The following is a 16,745-nucleotide window of genomic DNA, read 5'->3' as shown; positions in this document are numbered from 1 at the left end:
ATTCTAGAGTTGTTCTAATGAGAACACAATAAAGTATTATTATTGTTGGAATTATGAAAAAATGAAAAGGTTCTGTAGAAAAGACCCATAGAGTTACAAAATAATGTAATGTATAGGTCGTAAAGAGAATGGTACGAAACTAAATTGGAACAGCGGCGAAGCTTGAAAAATTGATAACAATACTGGCGCAATTTGCCGCAGACATGAGGTAGCCTCTTGTATCGCGAATCCTTTGAGGATCCCGAGGAAAATCGTGTCTTTTGTATAATTGAAGGGAGGTTAACGATTTTCGCTTTCTTGATTTCCATACGCATGAATGTGTAATGCGGTCGATGAAGGAGAAAGACTTGCTGGTTCCTTTGATGCTGAGGGCAAACGCGTGGATCGACGCATGGAAATCGAGCCATGTAGCAATTTAACATACGATCTACTAGCATCCCCCTTTGCAAGCTTCGTTCTCACTAATTATTTTATGTAGAATTAGAAGTATATAGAACAGAAATATTTCATGAACAAAAACCAAAATGTTAAACCATGGAACTTCAAAGATATTGAGGTTTTCGTAAACATACATTTTAAATCTTTTCACCTCTTTAATGAATAAATGCATGACTGAGCACTTGGCAAAACAAATTCTTAAACTGCAGCACGATCGCTCGACGGATCATCAAAGCTGAACTCGAATCCTATCTATCAATCAAAAAGTTTGGCGAAACGATTTTGACAGAGGGTGGTAGTCATACGGTAGTGGAAGCTCGGAACGGCGGAGGGTATGAACATTCGCGAATCCCAGGGATCGAGATCAATCACGAAAGAGGAGCAAGGATTAAGAAGGGATGCCGGATTCGAAATCATTTCTAGATCTCGCTGCTCCTTTCGGGTTCCGCGTAGAGGGACGGGGTCACGGCATGTAGCTCGCGTATAACCGAAAGAAGGTGGAAGGGAAAGGAGCCGAAATGCAGGCTGCGAGGAAGGAGAGCCGTCACAAAGGAGAATCGGAGCATCATCGGGGCGTTAAGAGGACTCGGAAAGAGAGGAGCCGCGGCAGTCCTCCCGCATACGGTTCTCTGTTGACTGAAGCGACTTAAGTCAACGCGGCGCTCACCTACTGCTCTACGTTCTCACCCCTACGTGCGTCGCGGGACGGGGCGCAAGGGTGGAGGCGACGGAGTGGAGTGGCGAGCGTGCGAGAGGAGTAAAACTCGAACGAGCGAGAGACGGAAGAAGAGGGAACGCGAAGAGAGAAGGAAACGGGGTATGACCGTGTAGCGGCGGTGGCGCGGGTTGGAGCGAGACGAGTCGCGGAGGGTTGAAGTATAAGGATACCGAGGCATGCGCCGTCCTATCATATTGATCTCGCCATAGTAACGATTCTCTCTTCTCCGGCGATGTTGGCATACACTGTACGCGGCGGGACGAGGGGCAACCCCCGACGAGAGAACGGCGGAAGGGGGTTGTACCGCATGGTTATACCTCGCCACCCCACGATGCGCGGATGCGAGCCGCTCGGGGGTGAACGGGAACGACGGAGAGGGTAGCCAGGCGAGCGTGGGAGCGAGAGTGGCGGCGTTGATCGAAGCGGGACGGAAAAGCAGGGAAATAGAGGACGGGGTAGGATTGGACGGAGAGGACAGAGCATCGGTGGCGGTAGGCCGCACGGGGCGCTAGCGCCAAAGAGAGCCAAGGCGGCGATACCGCGCGGCGCTGCAGCCAAATGAAAATCAGTCCAGCGTTGGTCGCCGGCGAGGGCGCATCTGGCAAGCTTGTGACGAGATAACGCGGGGGACGCACACTCGAGGACGCAACGGACTGGGGGGAAACGGTGCGACGTTCGCGATAAAGCATCGATCCTCGGACAGATCATGGACGGAGGATGGTAAACCGTAACGTCACGGTGCTGACGGTCAGACGCGCTCTGAGAATTGGCGGGGATCGGACGACGCGGTTACCGGATCTCGGATCGGTCGGTCGAATGAGCTGGCTCGCTGACAGACAACGCGTCTGCGAGCCGTGCTTGTAGCTCTCGCGTGCTCGCGGACTCTTTCCAGTACGCGGCTCATCCGTCGCATCCGACCCGTCAGGCACAGTTCGGTTTTATATATTCAGCGTGCACGGAGCTTCGTGCGGAACTGTGGTAGCCACGGGGAGAGCCAACGTGAGAGCCGTAACGACGAGAAGAGAACAAACGGGTAACAATGAAAGTAGGCAAGCGAGAAGAGATGTCCTCGATGCCCAACGATGCCGCAGGAAGCCAGTATCGGGGTGAAGCTTAGTGCGTGCGAGGTGTACGCGCAGGGACACGCCGCTGGTCCGCGGAGACTGTCACGTGCCCCTGACAGAACGAAAACGATGCTATCGCCGAGGCACGTACGTTCGCGTGGACCCTGAGAAGACTGAACGACCTCGCGACGCTTGTCGTTTGTTACTGCGAGAAGAAAATTAAACAAGTTAATCCCAGTGCCTACGAAAAACAACACGCAGCTGGCCCGTTCCTGTTCGACGCCTGTTCGCAGCCACGTGCGAGGACAACCGAATAGTGAGGAGGTGGAGGAGGCGGAGAAGAAGCCGGTGGTGGCGGAGGTGGTGGTGATCGAGGAAGGAGCTACCCGCTCCGATTCCTCAAACGTGCAAACATGAGACGTTGGACTCTGATGGCGGCTATAGCCCTGGCTGCATCGGGTAAGTTCAACGTCTATACCGCGGAACGACCTGTATTACATCCTCCCTTCGAGGGGAGACGGCTCTTTTTTTTCCTCTCATCGCGCTGGCCTCTCGTCCTCGGGACGATACGATGATTTCTCGTTCGCAACGCGAACTCCGGTTTTATCCGCTTATTCCCATGGAATCGTTTTCCTTTTCATTCTTCCTTTCTCGCCGGTACGTTTTGTTACACCGCTTCTGTTTCTGTTATCTGTCTGTCTCTTCCGTCGACTTGTTTTTCTTACTTTGCTCGCCTCTGTCTCGGGAGTACTATTTACTAACTCGCGACACGCGAGACGTGCCTCTATATAGGCCGCACCGTAGGGATTTGCATAAGGAAGGGAGCACGGTTCTCGCGGCGCGAAGGTGGTTGAAAGGTTCGCGCCGCGACAATATCGATGTATCTTCGTCGTCTATAATGACGCCTGTCGGGGCAATTTTTACGCGTCTGGCCCGCGCGAAATGGAACATTCGCGTGCGATCGCGTCTGTCAACCGACTCCGGACGACAGCTGGAATCAGGGGGATCGAGGACGAGGTTGATTTACAACCGTCGTTTTAATCTTCCCGGACGTGCGGATTCTCAAACAAATTTACGACCGTCCCACGCGTCAAATTACGATCCTTTTTTCGATTTCAATTATCGCATGGTTTACGTTGCCGACGTCAGGCTTCCGAGAATTATTTAAATAATTAATTGCATTCAATTTTCCGTCGCGCGAAGTGAAGTTCTGTTTCAGCGTAATGAGTAATCGAGTTCCCGTGTAACGGCGTATTCGCGAATCAGTGAAAACGATGCGTGGCAGAATCGGCCAATTGCGCCCCACCTCGTCACTTTGAGCGTTAGCGCGAACGGAAGTTCAACGTTCGCGCCGGCTTCAGGTTCGTTATCACCGTCGCGTCGAGGGGCTCCAAGACGCGGAGCGATTTTCAAATGAGCCCGGGGGAAGGTGTTGCTTTTACTACGTAGCGTGTTGCCACTCTGACGTCATCGGTTACGTTTTCCTCGTGGCGCGCAGCGCGACGTCTCTCTTTCTCTCGTTCTCTTTCGCGCTCGACGTGCCTTCCTCTGTCTGTATCTCGTTAGCACACTCCGATTTCGGTGCTAGCAGACTGTACGTACACACTCACTACGCGAAATCACCGCAGACTAAATATTTGCACGCCCATCCGGCGAGATATTTTTGTTAAATTTCGTTGACGAGCTTCCGCTTTTTCACGCGTCCTACGATCCGGGAACGTTTGTCGAGCAAGAAGAAGCTCGTCCCCGACGATTTTCAACGCGCGAACGCTCGTTTAACCGAATGCACTACATTCCATTTCGAACGAACCGCGCTTTCAACCGAACTAACTTTGTACAATGCGAATTCGACTATTCTATCTCGTTCTATTTTATTAATCACGGTTGTGGGACTCGATTTATATTTATACAAGTATTTATGATGATATATAAATGTAGTAACATTCACCGTCGCGGCTTCAGCCGCGCTAATATTGCGTGTATAAAATTCAAAATGTATAGAACAGAAATGTTCCATGAACTAAAATCAAGTCACTAGGTCACTGAACGTTTTGGTGATTTTTAAATATGTATTTTACGCCTTTTTACTCCGTTAGTGGATGTTCAGGGTAAAATTTAAAGAATTGTTTGATTCAGAAATAAATATACTCTGTGTCACTCCGAAGTATATAAAAAAGCTACAAATTTCGTTTTCAGGATGTATAGGCTATATACTTAAACAATGCTAGCATGTTGAATTTGTTATTATAGACTCCTATTACTATTAAAAAGCTACCTGCAAAATTTTAAATCAATTGATGGGTTTTTTGAAAAATTATAGTGACTTAAAATTTGTATGTACTCTTATGGTAATCAGCAGTAACACAAAGAGAACTTTCTGGTATTTGGTGAGCTTTTATTGTGTATCCTAAATAAGTTCCTCGAAGTTAATATTATTTTCATTTAAAAATATTCTTAAAATTCTGATTGTTGTATTTGCATTTTTTCATATATGAAATCAAAATTTTGCTATTCAACATAAGAATTTAAAATGTAATGACTTTTTAATAGTCTTGCAAAATTTCTAAAATTACACACAGAGTTTTGTTAATATAATAGCTAATAACTGCTAAAATTTGAATGATTTATAAGGGCTCAGGCAACCTTAAACATTGAAAGTCCCGATTTCTGTTCACATCACAATTTCTATTCACTAGCTTAAAATCACATCAAAAAATTGTAGAAAAAAATCCAGTGAGTAGAAATCGTGACGTGAATAGAAATTGGGACATTTTCAATGTCCATTCAGCTTGTGATATTCCGAATTGTTTTATACGTTACACGCGGCATTCATCACTCCTGCACATTGAATTGTCTTATAACTGGATAAAGTCCGCGGGCTAGCTTATGATCCTTGATATTATGTTAGAAATGTCGGGAGATAAATGTAACTTCAATTGGTTCTGAAATGGAAGTACGTTTACATGAACTCCCATTACGTGAACTGAAAATCCATTAGGCAAACTGTATCTCTCGCGACCTATAAGTGGTTGCACTGTCGAGAGTAGAAATTGTATCAGTTTCCTCTGCGATGGATTTTAATTGACGCGATCCCGCGGACTCGTGACCGTTTCCTTGATTAATTGAGACCTTGCCGCCCCCTTTCGCTTTGCGTACAAACGGCTAGGCGTGGGCGCGAGGAAGGATTCAACTCGCCCACGCCGCCGTGCCTCCCGTTCTGACCTCAACAGCCAACCGATCATTGTAGAATAAAACGAGGAGCGAAATTATGCGGAGGAATATTTAGTTCCTCACTTTTTGCTGGATGATCAGGAAATTCAAATCTCGAGCACGACAGTTATTTATAGTCTGTAAAAGTTAAAATTAATTGCGTACTTTTATTAACATTCAACAATTAATATGCTATATTTATATTTTCTACATTCGAGTGTAATTTGGAGTTGGCATTGGTAATTCAGTTTGGCTCCAAATTAAATAATAATTACATCTTTACCAAATTTCGTTTCATTTTTTATAAAAAAGTTTAGGTCGGTGGACGGTAGGTTTAGTGATAAAAGTGCAAAAGGAAATCTGTTACGATATATGGAGAAAGTTGCGGGCTTGCATCCTATCAAAATGCGGCTGATCTTGATTTATGGGTGTACACGTAAATTTCCTAACAAGATTTCAAACACACCCTGTGTACATCAGATTCTGTATACAATACATATTATACATGGACGCGTTAGGCGGTCACGCACATTGCGCATGAAACATGAGTTGACCAACCGAATGCTGAGCATACCAATTTCAGGCGATGCCTGACCATCAGAATGCGATCAGTGTTAATAAAGTATTTGAACAAACACGCGCTGGAACGGATTATGGATTGTCCGATTTTACCCAGATTACAGTATACTTACGATGTATGGTAAATGTACCGATTTCTACTCCGCTACGCATGATTTCGCTATCGGCTCAACATAATAAACGATGTAGTCGAAATTTATAATGAAAAATATTTGCACGTGTGGAATTTAATATACGATATGAATCAGGCAAAAAGGCATTTAAAATTAATTTTTCCAAAGTTCAATTCTAAAATGAAGTCTTGAAGTACAGATCTTCGTATTCAAAACTCGGTGTAATTATTTCTATTCATCCATGCCTGTATTTCTACTGAAATTGTCAAGCATTTATTTTATACCCGACACTAATAATTGTTTTTATATTATTTAATTTATTTACAATCATTTTTATATAGAATGTTGATTCCGAAATTTCTTTTTTATTAGAATGTTGGCCTTATGACTAGTTTATGTAATGAGCATCACCAGATAAAGAAAAGATGTACTATAGTGTAAAAATTCTTAAAACATATTGGAATTTATAAATTGTTACAAGAACCACATTTAATTTCTATTTAAATTTGTTAAACAACGGATACGATTAATTTGTAATGTTCAGGTTATAATGTATACTGTATTAACTAATGATTCTTGCGTAGGAGAAAAAAGAAGCCACTCTTGCAACCATAAAAATAAAATTAACTAATTAACTCATCTATTTCTACTGACTGTCAGTAAAAAAATCAAATTACGTCGTTGCATCTATTTTATATATTTATTACATTAAAATTATCGAGAAATACGTGACATTTACCTTATGTTATACTAATCACAAGACGCGTGTCTTAAAAATTAATGTTCATTAAGATGAGCTACGAACGATCAGCGAATTTTAATCGGGTTCCTTGTGACGGAAGCGGGCATTAATCGAATTAAACGGCAAATTTAATTTTTGTTTTGCCCGACGGGGCAAAACGGAAACAATTATGTCGCGGTATAGACCAAGGATTAACCCGTCCGTTTGTTCGTTTCCCCGACGGCTCGCCGTTTTCGACCCCATAAATAACTCGGCGTGAGTCGAAGACGTGATCAACGTGTCTTTTACGATCTATGTAAGCATCGTAAAACGCGGACCGCCGATGTTTTCTCTCCCTCGTTCGCGCGTAAACTTAATAAGAAATCACCTGCCACTTTTCATCTCTTCCTGTCTCCCTGACTCACGCCGACAGGGGGAAACGGAAGAGCGACCGTAGATCAGTTCTTCTCTACGCGCGATTTAACCGTTACCAATTGGACGTGTCAAATTCCTGTTACACTTCCGTCGATAATATTTTTGCTGGATGCTGGAAATCGACGTGGGAACAATGAGACGTGAATTTTCGCAACAGTTTCACGTCGGCGAACTACAAATTTTAAATACATAATGCGAGCTGAAAAACGCAAAGCGACAAGCGTTGAATGGTTCAACTGATTGCATTAAAGGCCGACTATAGTAATTCATGCACCGTGCATGGAAAGCGAATAAAAAAACAACAGTGGAGGGTTCAGACATAAGCGTTGACCATGGAAACAATGCCTTTTCGCAGAATGTGGGAAAATTTGATTCTGTATGAAAAATAGTTTACTGATAAGGCAGAGAGTGTAAAATCATGTATAGGACATTTCTAAAAATACCTGAACTCTGCTTCCGTACACGACACGCTCGTTTTTTACTCTCACTATATTTCAAGATAAACTGGCGAACTTCTGTTCACTCCTGCTCGCGCAAGCATTAGATCTATGAGTACAATATCGTTTTTTACCTGATTTTTAAAAAAGGGTTTGGTGCAATTCGTATCGTTCGTAATAAAAGTGATACACGAGTTGAATAAAAAATGGAACTTGACGTAAGTTATTTTGCTATTTGTCTCGTTGACATTTGAGTATTAGATAAGGATGTAACCGATATCTATCGATTTTATGATAAGACATAGTATTCTGTTATCTAAGAAATCTAATTGTACCATTTCTGAGTTCAATGATTGTGTTAGTATCCATGCTTTGGTCATTTTTCTAATGACTTATACCTGTCAGGTGTGGATAATTTACACATTTTACATGTACTTCTATACTCTTTGAACATCTACTTGTATTCTATAAATGACGAGAAGCCGAAACTTTATATTTGGACTTTTGGTGAGCTTTTCGGGATTCGTCGTCAACCAGAAACTGACCACTTTGTGCCAACTCGAAACGGAGAATGGTGGCACCGAGGTGGTCAGCTGTGCGATAGAATCGATGCTCCAGAGCACTCGTCCCCGAGCACGGTAGCTCGCGACACCACAATCGGCGAAGCGTACGTATAACGTCCGCGACGCGACGTTGCGTCACGAGAGCACCGGGGCAGCGTCGCGTCAGGCTCTTTCACCCCCCGCAAACGTCGATGATTCTGAGCGCCACGGCAGCTGGTCGGTTTCCGTTGCGCTTCGAACTTGATTCCGCGTCGGGAGGAAGAGAGAGGAGGCGGCTCGGGTCGGGTTGCACGCGCGTCGAGTACGCGCGCCACCGCGGCCTGGTTGCGTGCGTAACCGTGGAAAACGAGTGCGTGTGGGTGGCCGTGGGCGTGTGTGGGTGTATAATCGGAGTGCACAGCGGAATATCGAACGCGTGCGCGCCTACCTGCTTGAAAAGCGGAGGACACTGTACGAGAGAGTCGGCCAGACGTACACAGATGCACGCGTACACAGGCCAGCTTCCACCGGTACACCTGCGGCGGGCGTACGTGCACGCGGCCGAGGGGTGGAATCGGCACGCTCACACGGCCGCTCTTTCACCCTCTCCTTCCGCCCCGTTTGTCGCCGCGCGCGGCTCTTTCGACAGGCGCGATCATGCACGTCAAGAGTGAAAACTGTGCCAAACGCTGCGAGAAGCTCCAGGAAAACAAGCTTTCAGCCGCTGCCCGTGTTTCCTTCTGCCGCCGCGCACGTTGTCTTTAATGGCTCCGTCGGTGACCGTTTCGTTCCATTTCCTCTTTATTTCCAGACGATCTCGCCCAATTTCACGATATTCGAAGGAATTTTACGTTCCCTCTGAAACGTTCTGTCCGATACTTCTGTGTTAGATCAGACTGTTAGTAGTTTGCTTTCGATTTTATATGGTATTTAGTGTCAAAAATTGGAACTGTTCATTTTTCCTTGTGCAATTCTTCCCTTTGATTCGTGATTGCGATTACGTACCAATTTCGTTCATACGAATTATTAAAGATATTATATAGAATTTTCTTTTACTTTTTACATATAAAAAATTAACGGTGTGCAAAGTTATAGAAAGGACAAGCACAAATTGTCAGAATTTCAGACAGCATAATTTGCTATACGTTTAACATATTGTTGGTCTATAATTTTACACAGAAGCTAAATATCATCAATTTCACTAACAGATTCTATTACATATGTTTTTTACTGTTTTCGTGGTTTAATATCAGATTCATAACCATCACTATTAGAATGTAGCTTTATCTTGGCCTATGTGGTGAGGACCACTAGATATACAGCTTGTATAGTTTACTTATATACAAAGGAACTTAAATGCAATATTCAATCTTATACTAAGTACTTTAATGTATAAAATACTATAATTATATAGGGAATAATTTATAGTATAAAATTTAAATAATGCTTTATATTTATAAAAGAATGTAATACGCACTGCATGGTTGCCATATGCTTCTTATTGAACCATCATCTATCCGTGGAACGGCAATTTATAAATCCAGAAAGCCAATCTGGCAAACTTTACTGTATATTTAAATATCTGTCAGTCACTTTCTGAAGCACTGCACCTTATTTCAAAATTAATTGGGCAATCAGGTGAGACATTGGCGTATAGTTTATTCAAAAATTTTGCACTGTCATGTTCCATATACAATAAGTGAGTTACGTGTGAGTTTGTTATAATTGCATAAAAATACACAATCTATTTGTGGTGTAGTATACTATTATATTTTTCTTATTTTTGAATTACTTGCTTGGATTCGTGATATTGAGAGAAATTTCAATTTAATTTTTAATGAACGTATTGGTAATCGTATCTACATTTTAATTATTAAAAAATGCAGTTTTGTAACACATTTATTGATAATTTGAATATACGTTCGTTCCATGAGTGTTACGTAAATATAAAAGCTTAAAATATTCGGTCGTAACGGCGTGTTACCTCGGATTGAAAATCATTTGAATCATAATTTGTAACAGCTTTATTATACTCGTGTTTACTCCTAGAATGAATGTATTTACATGTATACAAAAAATGCTTCATCAAAAACATTGATGAAATATGAAACATTCATTTATATTCATCAATATCTCCATTATTGTAATAAAATGTATTTATAACTGTTTAAAAAAATCGCAAGGATCCTTGAAAATATAAATTCCTATAAAATATATTCGTTAATATAAATAAACACAGGTTTCAACTGTTCAGCAAAGTAACTCACATGGGATGCGTAATAAAGTCAAGTATTATAACACAGTTTGGGAAAATGAATCATAATTTTTAGTTTACCCTTTTAGCTGCAAATGTTACTCCCATTGGTACGAGAAAAAGTTTCACCTTAATTAAAACATGCTTTTAGTTGGTTGACTCGGGGAACCCGTGCTATTCTATGTCGCAAATTGTGTGCGAATAAAGTATTTTTCTTTACCGACGAGGACGACGTGTCGCGATTTTCAAATTGCCAGCCTACGAGCTAAAATTTCATTTACTTTGTCCCGTGTATTCCGGCTGATTTCCGAGCTCGCGTTTGCCTGCACGCCGCGTTGCAATTCGGTAACTAGGGTGTTTAAAAAGCAACGATTTGCGCGGGACTTTGATGTGAAATTGAAAAACTCGTTTGGAAAACAGGCCGAAAATCATAAGGAACTTTTCGGACGTACCGCCGCTTTTCTAAATACATTTTTCGTGACGTGGAAAAACAGCGTGGAAACGCGTAACCTATAGAGCTGCGGTAATACACGGTGCGCTTTGAATTAACTCACAGAAAAAAAGAAGCTCGCCGCGGTAACGGCAGCGTTGAAATGTCCCCTTGATACGTCCCCGAGTTAATTTTCATACGAAAACCACCGCATTTTTTTAATCCAAATCGTACACATATGGAAACCCTACCGCCGGGCCTCTTCTCTTTTTAACTCCATTTGTCCAGCTTTTTCAAGAATTTCTGCAAAGGGAGCAGTTATTACTCGGCTCCTTTTAGCGTACTTTTACTCCTTTTTGCGTACCGGAGTATACTCGTACCAACATTTTCAACGATGATCAAATTACTAAGTTGCAACATGAATTTAACATACATCGGATAAACAGACTCTCGTTGAAGAGGATTCGCAATTTTACATTATCAACGATCTCGTAAATAAAATATGTGATCACCCACACTGTTCTTCGTCGTTCCTAAAATACCGGCTTCCATTCCATCGCAGTTTTCCATCGGAATAAATTTACCCCGATAAACATTGTCCCCGGCAATAAAATGAGAAAACCGAAAAACTTGATCACCGATTCGTTTGTAAAATATTATTCATTTGAATTTCGGAGCATTGACAATGTCCTACGCTTGCCACGGCATTCGATTATTCCTTTCTCTACCTAACGTGGTCTACGCGTTTCATTTTACCTCTAAACCAGAAAAAAAAACGCGTGAAACGTTCCATGAAATTGGGATCGACGTAATCACTGCCGGAAGATTTCCCCATGGTGATTTTTGAGCTTGAACGTCTAATCGCCGGAAAATCAAGCTGAATTTACGCTCGACGCGTCGGCCAAATTCCCTTTGGTAACTCACGAGATTTGTGCTTTCTTCTTTACAAAAAATCTCTTTGGAATCTTAAAACATTACTGTTATATTTTATTACACGACGCTCATTGTTCAAACGCAAGTATGCATATTCTGCTTTCCTTTATCTCTCCCTCGACCCTCCTTTCACTCCAGCCTCCTATAACATTCCCTTTACCAATCCGCAGTTTCTTTACCAACCTATTTTTCTTCTCCCTTTTATCGCATCACTCTGATAAATCACGTCTTCACCACTCTTTTTTTACCTTTGTCCCTTCCGTTTTTATATTAAACTTTCAGCTCCCCGCCGGTTCACCCGTGTCTCAGGCCACTTTCCCACTTTTTTCATTTTCTTTTTTTCACACCGCCGCCGTTCCTTCTGTTCGTGTGGATATTTTTTCTCTAATTCACCTTCCTCGTTATTCTTCATTTTCTTCAATCTAACCAGCGGCTCCTGGTTCGCCGGACCCGCGTTGCAAGAAGTTCATTACATTCCCGTCTAGAATTACATTCCGTATTTTTCATTTTTTCAGTTAGGAAAAATTGTTCTTCCAGCGGACGCGGTCGTATTCATTACTTCTGAACAATTTAAAACACTGGTCGCTCGATTGAATATAACGAAGTTTCGCCTTCTGTTAATTAACTTGAAGTTAAGGATAACTGAAGTACGCGTGGGATGGTCGATAAGAATGGAGGAGTTTCCTTTTGTTGTCTGAGAATATAATTATACTTATAATGATACGATAATAACGAAAGACCGTTGTACATCGGGTTAAAGATAACGTCGGCAGGACCGTTGACATTTTCGCATTTCGTGATCGCTCGCAACGTAATAATATTCTCATTATAAAAATAACGCGGGTCAGCTACTTGTTATGGCAGACCGGAACAAAACCGCGGAGTTCAAAGCGCGGGAAAAGAGATTTCCGTATAGATTTATGAAGGTAACAGAAAATCGTCTCATGCGAAGAAATTACCTGTTTCCTTATTTAAACGTCGCCTTTGACAACGCCCGCTTTAATCTTCGGCCAATAAGCTTACCTTCTTCTGACCGTAACCGTGAAATACCGGATGTAGTTTGTACAGGTCATAAATAAAAATATTAATACTTACTATTAATATTTAACAGTAGAACTACCGACCTTTCTTTTATACATGCATTTCAACATTAAAAACGAGTCGTTTTGACTGGTTAAGCTTCAAATAATTTTATGACACTTTTTAATTAATTTTACTTCCAAAATATGAAAAATCTGGATAATTTTTTATTCTTCTTGTCACGTCAATTACTATGATTGCAACGTCGTTCCATGCAGCTTTTGGATTAACCTTGTTCCAAGTTATTTCCTCAAACAGTCAGTGGTTCCAAATTGTATCTTACCACGAAAATCTAATACTTATACATATACATCTGATACTTAATTAATTATATGACACCTTCTAACTAATTTTGATTTCAAAATGTGATGAGAATCAGTTTTTTCGTCATTCTTTTGCGTTTGCAAACGAAAATCTAATACGTACATCTGATATTTAAGTAATTAGATGACAGTTTCTAATTAATATTTCCAAAATATGAAAGGAATCAATTTATTCTGTATTCTTTTGTCAAGTCAATTATTATGACTGCAACGTCGTTCCATGTAGCTTCTGGATTATCCATCTTCCAAGTTATTTCCTCAAGCAGTCGAGCGAGAGTACTCAGTAGTTCGCTATTGTGTCTTACCACGAACTATGACCCCACTTCTCGTCCTCGTTACGAATAACGATCACTGGCAATTTCGTTGTCGATCGTTGCGATAGGAACGCGAACAGCTCGGAAGTTGTATTATCTGAATTACGGGCTCTGTAATGCTGCATCCCCTCTTTGAGAAAATACGCACGTACAATCCCTGTGCGAAACTCGCTGGAGAAACCAGGACGTTGCCAGAGGATGAGAACAGAAATGGAATTTGGCTAAGGTGAAGGAGGGTGCAAGCTTTTACAAAAAAGAAGGAAAATTAGCTTTTGTCTAAACAGAGAAAGTATAGTTTGCTGTAGGTCTCTATAAATTATGGGAAGGTATTTATTGAAATTGCTAGGTGTTTTGAATTATTCTATCGTGGTAAACAGTAATATTATTCCGTCGACACCGCTGACGTCGTGTAAACAGCTTTTTTATCTCTCAGAGGGTAGGCGCAGAGATCCCTGTAATTTTCTCGACAGTCGCTGGGTCGAAGGGAATCTCGATCGATTCCGTTCAGACTGAATAAACATCGTTATTTCCTGAACAAACAGTAATTCTTTCAAATCGTAAATTGATTTTCACTTTTCCTAAACGAATAAGGTAAATGTCCCAATTTCTACTAAGCTAACCATGACCTCCCTATCAACTGAATACAAAAAGCAATGTTGAAAGCATATGAGTCAGAATTTATAATGAAAAATACTATCACACCTGGAACACGTTCAGATGAATCAGAGAACAAATCATTTACAATCAATTTTTCCCTATAAAATAAAGTACACACCTCTAATATCCGTATTTCTACTCATTGTCAATGAAAACTTGGTCTCGTTATTTTTAATCGCCTTTGTCTGAATTTCTACTAAATAAGAAAATCATGTCTGTACTTTTACTCAAGTCATGTCAGAGATTAAGTATTTATTTAACACTAGATTGCTGGATGTTGGATATATACCTATTTTGGTTGAAATGAATCATGACTCATTACTTATTTTACTGTTGAAATCCTAAGTTTCGTATTCTTAATGAAAAACGTAGCAACGCAATGAAAGCATGAAACGCGTGACAGTTTCGAGATTGAATAATTTTTTACAAGCCAATTGAGTCTTATATCGTATATTAAGTCATGAAATCACGCATAATGATGTTGAAAAAGATTAAAAACATTTTTTGTTGTATTTATCTTATATGCTTATTACGTTAAAATTATAGAAAAATACGCTAGTGAGTAAAAATTGTAACATTTACCTTATATATTTTACATTCCTATTTCTCCCAATCTTTTCTCTCTTTATTGATAAGAGAATTTTCATTTTTCCATTTTCATTAATATTGCCACAGAACAAATTGAGGAACTGAAAATAGCACTAATTGTAAGATACACACGTGGTTACGCGAGAAGATTTAGGAGAGTGGTAATTCGTTCTTCAAATTTGCTCGACCATCGCCGCAACCTAGCAATCCATCTTTCTTAAACGGCAACGCGATACATCTGAGAAGAGTCGCGGTTCTCTCGATGGCACGACGACACAATGACTAAATATTTATCCGGTATCGTCTGAAGAGCACCGATGCATCAGTCATCCGAGAAAAGCGTCAGACAATTCGATCCGTCTGGAAACGACGTTCGCGTATGAATAATCGACGCGTAACCAGCCGTCTCGGCTCTGTTTTCTCGTCGGTCGCGGCTAACTTCGACCGAACGAGATCAACCTGACCACGAGACCCGTTTCGTTAATAATGGAACGCACGATAAGTGACTCGTTGTTCGACAAAATATTTATTTCATTTGGAAGATTGCCCTACTTTTTAGTAAAACGAAAATAGTATATTCAGAACCACGAGGTCTATTCTGATATGGTATAATAGATTAACTTCTTAATTTGAGCACATTTTGAAAATTTAATAATAAACAAAAATAGAATGTTGGATACCATTAAGCCTCTATTCCGATATGGTATTACATATATGTATTAGCTTTCCAATTGGTATACTTTTTGAAAATTTGATAATTTCCATTGTCACATGAATTTCTTTATAAATTACAATTTAAGTGAAGCGTAATCGTATAACGTAATCGTGTAAAGAATTGGATGAACTAATTTATGCAAATTGATTCGGCCATTTGTAATCGGAGATTCCGAAGGAATCGATTTAAGGGAAGGGCATCGTTGAAATTTAATTTTTCTTAACGGTGCAGCTCGGACTTCGCTTAATTGCGCGATCAGTATTCATAAATTCAGTTGCTGTTAAACGCGGCTGTACTCTTTTTACCTCGACCGCACAGCGATAAATCACGCGGATGTCTTAAATCGCTGATGAAAGTTTCCTTCGGTGCCCCCCGGCATTGAATTATTAGACAATTAACGCGTTCGGATATCATCTTTACGATGAATGAAAATGAATTTCGAATACGCGGAATATGCATTTGGGAAACGTTCCCGAAAATAACGGGCATCAGCCCGTTCTTTATTTTTATTTTTTTTTAAACAATCACCGAGGAAATGAGAATTCTCTGCTCCTCGACGGATTACATGCGTGTTAGGCACTACGTGTATTTCGCGTTAAAGGGCAGAGGACTTTAAGCCGGTGATGTATTATTAAGCTCCGGTGGCGGCTTACAGGCGGAGGTGCTTTTCGATTTCGAAGGGTCGGGGGATCGTCCCATTTACCACTCATAGCCGGCTTTCAAGAAAGGTATTATTGATCCGATCCGAAGACGGATTCCGTACTGGAAACCGATCCGCTTCACGACGCGACGAACTGAAGGTGGCACTGAGGAACGAAACATACCTGAGAGATTATTCCCCGTCGCTTCTTACCAATTTATCCGTGTCATTCACTTTTTTAATACGTATCCACCCACCGCGAACACTGATACCCTACCGAGGGGTAAATCCGTGATATTAGCGTGCTCCCGGTATGATACAGTGTATGAACCAGTATTGAATAGTGCCCCTTTATGCGATGGGGGATGATGCACGTGTATGCATTGGCTAACGGATGCACATTGTTAAATTGATATTTACTAGCCATGTTAACTAATAATTTGCTGATCCAACATAGTTAACGTCAATTAGGGATATTAATACAGTGACTGGTGAGATTTCCTAGTTGATGTCTCATCTGAGTAATTTATTTTGAAAGTGGCATAAGTCTATTT

The 16,745-nt window shown here is 41.2% G+C and overlaps 1 protein-coding gene across 2 annotated transcripts in view; it reads left to right on the top strand.

Moving 5' to 3' along the window:
* The first annotated feature begins 1,664 nt into the window (after positions 1-1,664).
* The window catches only part of nAChRa7 (nicotinic acetylcholine receptor alpha7 subunit), a 213,064-nt gene continuing 197,983 nt past the window's right edge, over positions 1,665-16,745 (top strand). Inside the window, exon 1 of one of the 2 annotated variants that reach the window (XM_018021446.2) lies at positions 1,665-2,679. In XM_018021446.2, coding sequence (XP_017876935.1) covers positions 2,634-2,679 — 46 coding nt within the window. In that variant the 5' untranslated portion in view covers positions 1,665-2,633. The remainder of the gene's footprint in view (positions 2,680-16,745) is intronic. The other variant, XM_018021447.2, reaches the window with a different exon arrangement.

The sequence above is a fragment of the Ceratina calcarata genome, unplaced genomic scaffold (genome assembly GCF_001652005.2).
Source record: "Ceratina calcarata isolate Rehan_Ccalc_2016 unplaced genomic scaffold, ASM165200v1 scaffold253.2, whole genome shotgun sequence".
In the NCBI taxonomy this organism is placed as follows: Eukaryota; Metazoa; Arthropoda; class Insecta; order Hymenoptera; family Apidae; genus Ceratina; species Ceratina calcarata.
This window is presented reverse-complemented; position numbering and strand designations above follow the sequence as displayed.